The following is a 12674-nucleotide window of genomic DNA, read 5'->3' on the forward strand; positions in this document are numbered from 1 at the left end:
TAGCTATATATAACAGTTCTAGCTATATATGTAACAGCTCTATCTATGTATATATAACAGCCCAAGCTAAATATAAAAGCTTTAGATATATATAACAGCTCTATATATTTAATTAAGTTCTAGCTGTTAATGCTATATTTCGTTCTGGTAAGCAGTAATTACCGTTACTAATATGCCAATGTTGCTGTTTGTATGTTTATCCGTCTTTGCCTATCTATCTTTCTGTAGGTATACAGAGCCGGAGCGACGGGGGTGGGGGCGGGGGGTACATTTGTCCCCGGGCGCCGACCCTAGGGACGCCAAAATGGGTTGGAAAAAATATAGAAAAAATATAGTGGGGGGGGGGGGTGCGCCAAATTGAAAGTATGTCCCCGGGAACCGGGAGTGGTCGCTACGCCTCTGTAGGTATGTATGTATGTATGTCTGTGTCTTATGTTTTAATATGTGTTTTTTTTGTCAGTAGGTGTTTCAGTATACATCTACCTCGTTAAGCCTCTTTATAAAATAAAAACGTTTCATGTAACACACAGCCAACTTAGAGGTAATAAAATAAACTACCGAAAGCGGTAGCAAGTCATTTTCTTCGCGTTAAACAAAGCCATTTTTTAAAACAACACGATCACGTAATGCGTTGAAATTGTTATGACAAACTTGAAAGACTGCTCTATGATAATTATGTTCCACAGAGGTATGGAGGTGTGTGTGTGGGGGGGGGGGGGGGGGGGGGAGAAGAATTCCAGCAGGTTCCAGACACCTTTTTTTACACCCTCGTCCAAACCGCGTTCCACTTCGCTGATCACGCGAGGAAATTAGCAGCGACGCCAGAACCGCTAATTACTTAACCAGATCGTATTTTCTTTACCGGTGCGATCAGTTCATAGTTGATTTCAGCCATAGTTCGATTAGCTTGGGAAAAGTCACTTTAGCCATACTTTGAATATCTGGGATAAGTCACTATAGCCATAGTTTGATTCACTTAGAAATGTCTCTGCAGCTATAATTTGATTAGCTAGTGAAGTCTCTTCAGCCATAATTTGATTGGCTTGGAGAAATCATTACAGCCATAATTTAATTCAGTCGCTTCAGTCATACTTGGATTAGCTTAGAAAAGTCACTTCAGCCATAATTCGATTAACCGAGGAGGTCATTTCAGCCATAATTATATTAGCTTGGATAAATCACTTCAGCCAAAGTTTGATTAGCTTAGAAAAGTCAATTCAGCCATAGTTCGATTAGCTGTGACGTCGTCGGTCGATCTAAGACATTGACGGAGCACAACGTGGAGATCAACTTCTTGTGTCGGACGGGGGAGGAGCTGGCGCAGGGTTCACAGGTCAGCAGGTCAAGGTCAGGGAAGTCGCTGGGCGGGTGAGCGCGGACGTACAGGAAATACAAGAGGCACCCCAGGCTCCAGAGGTCGGCAGGCCGGGCAGCGAACGGCTGGCATTTTTTGACTTCCGGTGCTAGGTAGCAGTCTTGGCCCAGGTAGTCGGAGCAGAGCAGCGGCTGACCGGTGGTCAAGTCGTAGCACGGCGTACAGAGCCCGAAGTCGGCGAGCTTAACCCTCTTGGAACTGAAGACCAGCACGTTGCTGGGGTTGATGTCACGGTGGGCCACGCCCCGAGCGTGACAGTAATCCACGGCCAGCGTGACCTGGTGGAAGGCCAGGTTCACGAAGGCGTCGTCCACGTCGGTTGACGTCACGACCATCTCGAGGTTGCCCAAAGGCGCGAGCTCCATGACGATGCACGCGCACGTGCGGGTGGTGAGCAGCTCCTCGGCCTCGACGATGTGCGCGTGAGCCAGCTCCAGGAAGGCCTTGACCTCCGCCATGATGTACTCGTCCTCGGCGATGGTCCTCCGGGCCACCAGCCGCTTGACCGCCCACCTGGTGCCGGCGGTTGCCTTGGTGACGCTGAAGACGTCCCCGAAGCTGCCTGCCCCGATTTGCTGGTGGAGCAGGTAGCCGTGTTGGCGCAGGAAGCAGTTCCAGAGTTTGGGCTTGGTCAGCATGTCCATCTCTTCAGGGATATCTGGGGGGGGGGGGGGTCAGTGCGTGGTGGACCTTTACTAAGGTCAGTTTGAAGGGGATTTTTTTGGACGTTTGGTACGAGGTGGACCTTTGTGTAAGGTCACTGTGAGAGGGACATTTTAGTTGTTTGGTACAAAGTGGACCTTTTAGATAGTTGGTACAAGGTGGACCTTTTAGATGACTGGTTTGAGGCGAACCTTTTAAATGGTAGGTACGCAGTGAGCCTTTACAAAGGTCATTATGAGCCGGAAGTGGACCTTTAAGGTCAGTGTGACCTTTTAGATGATCAGTACGAGCTGGGCCTTTAATAAGGTCGATGTAAGATCTTCACGCTGTGTACTTGATGGTTGGACTAACCATCGCACTCCAGCAGTCCAACATTATCCAGTAGCTGTAACTTTAAACACTGACACAACCTTTTGTCGTTATATTGTCTCCCTTGATCGAATCGACATTTTGTCCAGAATATAATCCGTATGCAGGTTTATTATTTTTTTTTTTAAATTTTCAGCCTAGCAGACGACAGAAAGCTTAACCTGATTTTAAGAAAGAGGACACCAAACAGTCGTCCATGTTGAATGACGTCACAACCGTCTCTACGTTGCCAGTTGTCGATTGGTTACTTTGATTAAGAAGTCATTTGATCGTGAAGTTAATTAACGTCGTTTTTTTTTAAATTAAAAAAAAACTATTTCCTTGCTTGACATTTATTCACCCCGTCCCTCCCCTTGAGTTTAAGACAGTTTAAACTTTCAGGGTAAACAGATTCAGCACGTATTGAAATGTTGTGTACACAATCCCGACCCCCCTGTACACAATCCCTATCCTCCGTACACACCCTGCCAAGTTGTATATCAACTCAAGCCGGCAGCTCAGGTGCGAGACTGGCCAGGACCAATGTCAATTGTTGGGTGAAATCTTCCAGGCAGGTGTCAGATTAGGGGAAACAGCTCCATTCCACGCTGTGGGAATAAAAAAAAGATATAAACACGTAAATGTTACATTTAGCGAAGATAGGGGGGGGGGGGTCGTTTCCAAAAATAAGGTTAGATTGTACCCTCATGGAATTAAATTGGATAATCTTTTTAAAAAAAAAAATTATATGCCAGTTACTCTGAGATGATGGTTAAAAATATTAAACTTATGAACATGTTAAGTCAAAAAAAAAATAAGGCGGAATATTTTTTGGCAACATGTAAACAAACTTTTTCCTGGCAAGAGAGGATATCCACACGTGACCACTTTGATTCTAAAAATACACAACCGCAATGATGTTTTCATTACTATAATCTCGACGGCATCTCGTTAGAAACACTGTGTCTATTTTTAGAATGAATTAGCTTAAATAAATTTTTTATTTTAGCTGCGAAAATAAAAGGATTAAAATCTTTCACGTTAGAATTTTACTAAAATATTTTTTTTTAGATCAAGAAGAAATGTTAAATTTACTATGAAATCGATTATTTTCAAAATAAAAATCTGTAATAAATCCAACATCTTTATCGAATATTAAATATTTTTTACATTGTGTCATTTGTAAGTAACACTATAGTGTTTCTTCCCCCACCCCACATAATTTCCATTCCATGATAACACAATTTATTAGGAGCGATTTGCAGAGGCGTAGCGACCCTACCGGCGCCCGGGGACAAACTTTTCGATTTGCACCCCACCTCAGACTTTCGATTTGCACCCCCCTCAAGCTAGTTATGTCTGCAGCAGAAGCCAATTTCTATACCCACTCTTGCCTTTACTTTCCATGGAGTCACTATTTCTCGCAATTTAGCCATCTTACTGCTGTGAAATATGCAGGTGGAACAGCTGTCCAGCAACTTATCCATTGCAATTAAAAAATGGCGAATCTTGCTTGCATTTTTCGCTATTTGAGTCACAATGTTTTCACCAATGTCTGCAACACTGCGGGCAATGGTATTTACACCCAAAGCTACATTTTCAAATTGTTTGTAATTTTCTGGACAAAGTTCCTCAGCCACTTCTAACAAACATTAATTCAGTGGACAATAAACCGGGAGTGATCTCCCCTAAACTTTCTCAAATATTCAAATATAGAACTACGAGGGATGGCAACTCAGGACATAGACAATATTTGTAATCCATTTTTAATTACTTTAACTTTTTATAATAGAATGGAATCTCGTAAAAAAAAAAAAAAGAATTGCCCACCAAGTGAACGTCTAATAAAATGTGCATAATAGTGCGCAATATTATGAGTACATGCGTTTTTTGAGAAATCGGAAATAGCTTAAATTAGTACTTCCGGTCAACGGAAATTACTCCAAATTTGACAAAATTAGATCTTTTACTTACATGTGAAATTTCATTTATCTATCTGAAATAGTACTCAAGTTATAGGCTTTTGAAAAATTCAGAGTAGAAAAAGTACCACTTCCGTTTATCGGAAATTGCTCAAAAGTTGATCAGGATCTACGATTTTGATAAAATACTTATATATGAAATTTCATCAACCTAGCTGTAACGGTACTCAAGTTATCGTGTTTACACACAGACACACACACAGACATACGGACAAGATTGCAGAGAGAGAGAGAGAGAGAGAGAGAGAGAGAGAGAGAGAGAGAGAGAGAGAGAGAAAGAGAGAGAGAGAGAGAAGTGCGCATATGGGCTTTTATGTATTAGGATTTTAAAATAGCCAAGGGAGACTATTTTAAGCAAAGTTCCAAGTAGCTGTTTAAATAAATAAAAATTGAGTAATAAGAAAAAAGATGATAAAACATTACTTTTATCTTATAAAAATACGAATTGAAAATATTATTTGAGTTTATGTTACCTTTACTGTTTAATTTAAATACAACTATTAAATAAATAATAAAAACCCCGTCATAAAAGCCATAGTTTATTAAGTATCTAATTCTTTTATAAAATACAGAAATTGGCGTTCATGCAATGTCTCGCTAAGTTCTGTCTCCTTAACATTTTTCTAGCCTACATATTTGATTTTCTTTATTCTTGTATTGTCAAAAAAAGTTGAACTATCCAGCCATCATTTTCAAATTTTTTGTTATGCTCTTGGTTTTGGTCATTTAAAAAAAAGCATTTGTCAAAGTTATTGTATGAATGTTTTGTTTATAGCATTTATCTTCATTTATTTCTAATTTATGATTTTTAATAATTGATCATTATGGTACACTATGATTCATATTATGTGTGGTATTATTTTCTTTTGAAATAGAAATATGCATCAATAATAAGTAATATAAATAAAGCCTTTTGCTTATTAAAGAAGAAAATTATATTCATCTTCAAGTGCAGGTACTTGATGTTTTTGTAGTGTAATAAACTACCTAGTCCTTAAATATGTAAATATTTGCTGCTGTAATTTTATAGCATGGAAAGATAAACACCAATTCTAGTATAAAAACTAGTTCTAATACTTTTTATAATTCTAATTATTGAGGAAACTTTTTTTTGAAAATAGACTATGACTTTCTTCAAGGACAGACAACCAGATTTTCAATGATGTAATAATTATCAAAATAACTAAAAAAAAAAAAAAAAAAAAAATAAAAAAATAAAAAAAAAATGCTGAATGATAAAAATATACGGAGTTCATCTAACCTCTGATCCTTTGTATCATATACTATTTGTTGTACTTAGCCGTTATTATTATTTCCCTCTGGCTCTACTTTTGTTATTTTTTTAAATTTTTTCCCTTTCTGTATATATCAACCATCACATATTGGACATAATGTAAATTAATGTTCAACTTATCCCTTGTTACTGTTGAACATGTTGTAACTTTTTTTATTGCAAATAGAAGTTAAAAAATAAATAAATTTTATAGCCTAAGCCAGGGTTTCTATTGTTGCGTATTTGTGTATTGTTTTATTTACACAGCCTACAAAAACTGCTTTACTATTATCTTATATGTATGATACTTTGGTCCATAATGTACAAAATGACCCCTCCTCCTTTTGTATTCATTTTATTATCTGTACATTGATATTTACAATGGTTTTGTTAACTTTAATAACATGAATAGCTTTATTTGAATTCTTTTATGAGAACACTGTTAACCAATTTTCGACCTTTAAAACTTCACTGTATCCCCACACCCCGTGATAGCTACACGCCTACCCACCCGTAACCTGTCGGTACTAAACATTCAAATAAACATAAACATATAAGGTTAATCGCTCACATAGCAATCTGTTCGTCAAACCCTCCCCCCCACACACACTATAAATAGTACCACCTTACAGTGGCGTAGCGAGGTCGGGTGTCACCCGGTGCGGCACTTAATGGTGTCACCCCACCCAGAGGAGTAGCGACCCTTCCCGCGGACAAACTTTCAAATTTACGATTTGCACCCCCTCCTCAAAATTTCGATTTGCATCACCCCTCAAGTTTCTCTTTATATATTTTGCTATTTTTTGCCTTGGTGTCACCCCTTAAATGGTTTCAGCCGGTGCGGTCCGCACCCCCCCCTCGCTACGCCTCTGCCACCTCAGCAGTTATATCACACAACACAGATTTTGACGTTTGGCTGGCCTTAAACACACACAGACACTCTCTCAATGCTTCGTCAGACACCTCTACCCCACCCCCCCACCTCTGCCCACTTCACCCTGAGACATGATAACCCCACATCCCTTTTGACTATTCCAAAGACCTCACCACCAACCCCAACATCAGTTTCAAATATTTATTTATTTATTTATCTAATTTTGTATATCACTATTGTACAATGTAATGAAATCTGTGTAAAACAACTAAGTTTGTGGGTGTGTGTGTGTGTGTGACTACTATACTGTTTATACATAGGGTGAGAGCACACACCATATGAACTGTATATTTTTTTTAACCAGCCATTGTTTTCTTTGTGTACATAAGTTACAAACATTCACCCTCATTCACTGTAAGATCTTCACTTCTTCACGCTTTGTCAGCCACCGCGACAGACAGACAGACGGACAGACGGGCGGACGGACAGACGGACAGACGGACAGACGGACAGACGGACAGACGGACAGACGGACAGACGGACAGACGGACAGACAGACAGACATTCGGACAAAATTGCAAAAAAGATTTTTTCCCCTATTTATTACGGTGTAAAGCGTCGTATACGGGTGTGTATATGTATAAAATAATTAAATATCCAATTAAGCGAAATGTGATGTCACAGTGCATTGTCATTGGGTCTTGAACTACGTGCCAAGATTGAAAGAAATTGTAAGTTTAAACCAGGGATCTACAAACTTTTTAGTCCGAGGGCCACATTTACCACCAAATTTCAGTTCGGGGGCCAGTTAGTTCCAGGCATGTCTTTGATTTTTCTGGGCAAAGCTCCTCAGCCATCACCAACACACGTTTTTTTCCGGGGACAAAAAGATCTTCGTCATGGGTTTAAACCCATGACGAAGAAATAAGACCAAATAAAAAGTATAAGGATCAAGTTGAATAAACGTTTGTAAAGATAGAATGAACCCAACTTAGAACAGTCTCGAAATTATTCGAAAGGCCAATTAATATTTTTTTTTTTAAATCGTGTACGGTGTTACTAAAATAAATATGATAATAAACATCTGACTGGAAAATTTTTGTTGGACTTTACTAAAGATTGTGTGTGTGTGTGTGAGTGTGTATGTGTGTGTGCGTATGTGTGTGTATTGGATGTTTCTAGTATTTTCGGTCAGAGGCGTAGCGAGGGGGGGGGGGGCGGGGGTGCGGAACGCACTTGGTGACACCATTTAGGGGGTGACACCAAGGCAAAAAAATAGCAAAATATATAGAGAAAAACTTAAGGGGGGGGGTGCAAATCGAAAGTTTGAGGGGGGTGGGGATGCCAATCGAAAGTTTGAGGGGGGGGGGGTGCAAATCGGAAATTTGAAAGTTTGTCCCAGGTAAGGGTTGCTACGCCTCTGGGGGGTGACACCATTAATTGCCGCACCGGGTGACATCCGACCTCGCTACGCCACTGTTTTCGGTAACTAAAGGAAATTTTTTTAAAAAGCCAAAAACAATTTCTTTGTGCAGATTTTATCACTAAAATGAAAACAAACATGACTGAACCAGGTCATGTAGTTAAAACAATTTTTTAAAATTTAAAAATTGTATCGGCAAAGTGTTTGAGTATAAATTACTAAATGGCGTTTTGATAGCATCGATCGAAGAGATCCTGTACAGCCAACCAAAATTTGTGTTACGAAAGTGAAGCTTGAGGTTAAAACTTAGACTTGTTGAAAATAAATCGAAATGTAGCCTTAAACTCAAAAATGTCTTTCAAGTTCTCTGGATTTGCAACTTAAATGTTCTAATAATATTACATTTCTGAATAATTTTTAGGCTTAATTTATTATTTATAATTTTTTTTAAAGGTCGCTTTGATTGCAAAATCTAAAAAAGGGACATTTTTAATCAATGTCAATAATATGGTGGAATGATTCTGGTAAACTTAGTCTCCACTAATTTATTAATTCGTTAATTTCTGTTTTTGTTTTCAAAATAACCAAGGGAAACAACTTAAAAAGGTTCATAAAAACAGTTAAAATAAGTAGAAATTTAGTAGTAGAAAAAAGTGATAATTAGTTTTCTATCAATACAAAAATACGCATAAAAAAACAATATTGAGTGTGTATCTACGATTAATGTTTCATATTAACGCAATTATTTTTTAATCCTAGATAACAATTAGAAACGTAGTCACTTTATTAAATATGTAAATCATAAACATCCGAAACTTAAGGAACACATAATTAATGGAATGAAAGCTGCATCGGAATAGATAACGTATTTTTAGCGCAATTTCCATTCTGGAGAATTGCGTTTATTAACCCGTCATTTCTGGATGTATGAATGAATGGATGGATGGATGGATGTGTGTCCGCAGCTTTAAGTCGTATCTTCTCCTTAACGAAGCAATATCGATGACTAGTTCCAAAAGCAATTATGTTAAGCAAGTTACGAGGATGAACATAGGCCATAAAAATTCCGGGTTTCTTTCATGGATTTCCCGGAAAAGCCAAAAGACCTCGAACAAATTCAGTTTTTGCTCCATATCTCGGCAACCAGACCACTTAGCGACTTGAAACATTTACCAATCGATTCCTGCCATAATTTATACCAATATTGCCGAAGAAAGTTTTCAAAAATATCCTTTCGTTCGGTCACAAAAAAATAATTAGGAACATTTAAACTGAGCGTCTTGTAGGTTTTTAGCGCAAACGCTAAGGTTCGAAAGGATTTTAATGAGCGGAGGTTCGAAAGGAATTTTTAAATTTTTCCCCTTTTTTTCGACTGATACGGGAGGCTACTCTCCCCTTTTTTTCGACTGATACGGGAGGCTAGTTTCTATTTTGTTTTGAATTATTAAAACTGCTTGTGTTGCATTATTTATTTGCTGAATATATGATTTATCTCGATTTAATTTACTTATTAATTCAAACGTTATTTTTGTACCCTATTAATAAGCTGAGGTTCGAAAGGATTTACCATAGCGAATGAGCGGAGGTTCGAAAGGATTTTTTTAAAAATCTCGTTAATAAATATTTTTTTCTATTTTGTTTTGAATTATTAAAACTACTTGTGTTGCATTATTTATTTGCTCAATATATGGTTTAACTCGATTTAATTTACTTATTAAATCAAACGTTATTTTTGTACCCTATTAATAAGCTGAGGTTCGATATAAGGAAATTGCGCTAAAATTGTCACTAGACTTTTTAATTAACTTGTTTTCCAATTAATACTTTCTTGTATACAGAGTAGGGCCTATAGAGAAAGTATTGTAATTGTGCCCACAAAATTAGATGAAACTTTGACAGTTTTCACCGTTTTACTCCTCAGTCCTTCATCACATCTGGAGTATAGAAGATTAATTTTAATCGGGCAAAAATTGTAAATCCAGGTACATCAAAATTTTGGCGTTTTATGCGTAATCGAGTAGGAAAAACTGGACTTTGCTATTCTGTCCGTATGTCTGTGTGTGTATGTGTGTCTGTAAACACGATAACTTGAATACCGCTACAGCTAGGTTGATGAAATTTCATATATATTATATCGAATTTGTAGTTAAGTATCAACTTTTCAGCGATTTCTGATAGCCGAAAGTGGCACTTATTCTACTTTCAATTTTTCAAAAGCCTATAACTTGGTACTCATTCAGATAGATAAACGAAATTTCACATGTAAGTAAAATATCTAATTCTCTGCCTTCTGTCAAATTTTACGTTCGCTTGGTGTGCAATTCTTTTTTTCTACCGCGAGATTTTTATTCTATTTTAAAAAGTTTAAGTAATTAAAAAAGGATTAAAAATCATGTCTATATCGCGATGTGCCATCTCCAGTAGTGTTATATAAGAATATTCGAGATACAATATAATATAATATAAAAAATTCACTGACCGTTGACTGACATCCCATGATAAACATTACTGAACAATGAAAAAAACTGTTTCTTTATTCCTAATTTGTTTTCACGAATCATTAAAAAACCAGCAACAACCATTTGAAACGAAACAAAACACCTTTACGCAATGTTTCGACAAGGCGCTCCCAAACACAATGCAACTCAAGACCACTCGGCTGGACTTACCTGAGCTAATCAGCTGAGCTCCAGAACTTAATCTCCGAGCTCAGGTGAACGGCCTGTTTCTTTGTTTTTCTACCCACCTTTAATCGCAGGTAACGAGAAGGCAGCTCTAGAGAATTTTTTTTTATATTTATACCTGCCTTCTCCACGCCCAGCTAGTTAATTTTTTTTCTCCCCCCCCCCCCACTCGTTTCCTCTAAACCAGTTTTTAACCAAAAAAAATAAAATAAAAAATATTATAAAAAATTCCTTCAGGTTACTCATTATTGTAGTTTTTTTTTATTACACAAGGTAATTGCTTCCTAAATCATCGTCACTATACCCCCCCCCCATCCTTCCCCCTTTTTCATCACATCTATTATCTTTGTTTCCAATTATATTTTTTTTTTTTTTTACTTTTTTTTAAACTTCAATTTTCCACTCTTTCGCTTCCGCACTTTATCTTCCTGCCCCTCCCCCATCCTGGAGTTACATAATATTCGTTTTACCCAATCCCATTGGCTGCTTTCTTCTTCCCATAATTCCCTTTTACCCCTCTTGGTTTTCCTGGCACCTCCACACAATGCTCCCCCCCACCCCCAACCTAACCTAACCCACCACCCAAACCCAATTTATATCCACCCCAAAACGTAAACACATTTTTCTTGCCTCTACCCACAGATTAAAACTCCCAGCAAACAACACCACGCAGACATGCGCAGTGCACCGCCACGCCAGGTATTTCGACTCGTTCATTAACTAATTCATTAGAAAATAATAACAGCCCGCTCCGATGGTAAACGGTCGTCCCGTGGTACAACGGTACACAGAAACTCGATGTTCTTAACAAGGCACGTGGCAGCGACGTATTGTTAATTTGGGGTAGTGTTTGACAATATGTGCCCGACAAATCTAGCGCCAGATAATTTCTTACTGTATTGTCAAGAGAAACATAACATAAACTAACATGTCGAAAAAAAAAAAAAAAAAAACTTAAAAAAAAATAAAAAAACCAAGAACAAAAAATAATAATAATAATAATAATAATAACAACAACCAATCAGCTAGTGGCCTACTGCTAAAACGAGAATGTTCCCTGCTCACACAGACCTAAATACTTACCCCCCCCCCCCATTTAAAGCCACTTCAAATAACCATTACACTTAAATAAACCTACACTTGTAACGCTATCGGTATTAAAGTTTCTCCCAGACATCTCTCCAGGGTGGAAGGGGGGGGGGGGGCGGGGGGACTGTATCCCCCATCGCTTAAGCACCGATAAACCAAATGCCCCTCCCCCCCAACCTTTTTCAAAGAAAAGTGTCTGAACGAAAACCTGATCAGTAAAGTACTGTCTACACCCAATGCTACGTAATTTTACTCCGATAAAGTAAAGCTCGTATGAGTCTTTATCTTTAACCTCGGTGTGCGAAAGGATTGTATGGTAACTCGGTATAACAAAGGATTGTGTGGTAGATAACTTGGTATAACAAAGGATTGTGTGGTAACTCGGTATAACAAAGGATTGTGTGGTAGATAACTCGGTATAACAAAGGATTGTGGGGTAACTCGGTATAACAAAGGATTGTGGGGTAACTCGGTATAACAAAGGATTGTGGGGTAACTCGGTATAACAAAGGATTGTGTGGTAACTCGGTATAACAAAGGATTGAGTGGTAACTCGGTATAACAAAGGATTGTGGGGTAACTCGGTATAACAAAGGATTGTGTGGTAACTCGGTATAACAAAGGATTGTGGGGTAACTCGGTATAACAAAGGATTGTGGGGTAACTCGGTATAACAAAGGGTTGTGTGGTAACTCGGTATAACAAAGGATTGAGTGGTAACTCGGTATAACAAAGGATTGTGGGGTAACTCGGTATAACAAAGGATTGTGGGGTAACTCGGTATAACAAAGGATTGTGTGGTAACAAAGGATTGTGTGGTAACTCGGTATAACAAAGGATTGTGTGGTAACTCGGTATAACAAAGGATTGTGTGGTAGATAACTCGGTATAACAAAGGATTGTTTGGTAACTCGGTATAACAAAGGGTTGTGTGGTAGATAACTCGGTATAACAAAGGATTGT

The 12674-nt window shown here is 38.1% G+C and overlaps 1 protein-coding gene across 1 annotated transcript; it reads right to left on the reverse strand.

The window, feature by feature from the left end:
* Positions 1-1149: 1149 nt before the first annotated feature.
* On the reverse strand, positions 1150-2019 carry LOC131949266 (testis-specific serine/threonine-protein kinase 1-like). The gene has a single exon (XM_059311081.1). It carries the CDS (start codon positions 2017-2019, stop codon positions 1213-1215), a length of 807 nt encoding a protein of 268 aa, XP_059167064.1. The 3' UTR covers positions 1150-1212.
* Between the last annotated feature and the right edge of the window lie 10655 nt (positions 2020-12674).

Source organism: Physella acuta, unplaced genomic scaffold (genome assembly GCF_028476545.2).
Source record: "Physella acuta isolate Inbredline_101_S28 unplaced genomic scaffold, ASM2847654v3 ptg000682l, whole genome shotgun sequence".
NCBI classification, from domain to species: Eukaryota; Metazoa; Mollusca; class Gastropoda; family Physidae; genus Physella; species Physella acuta.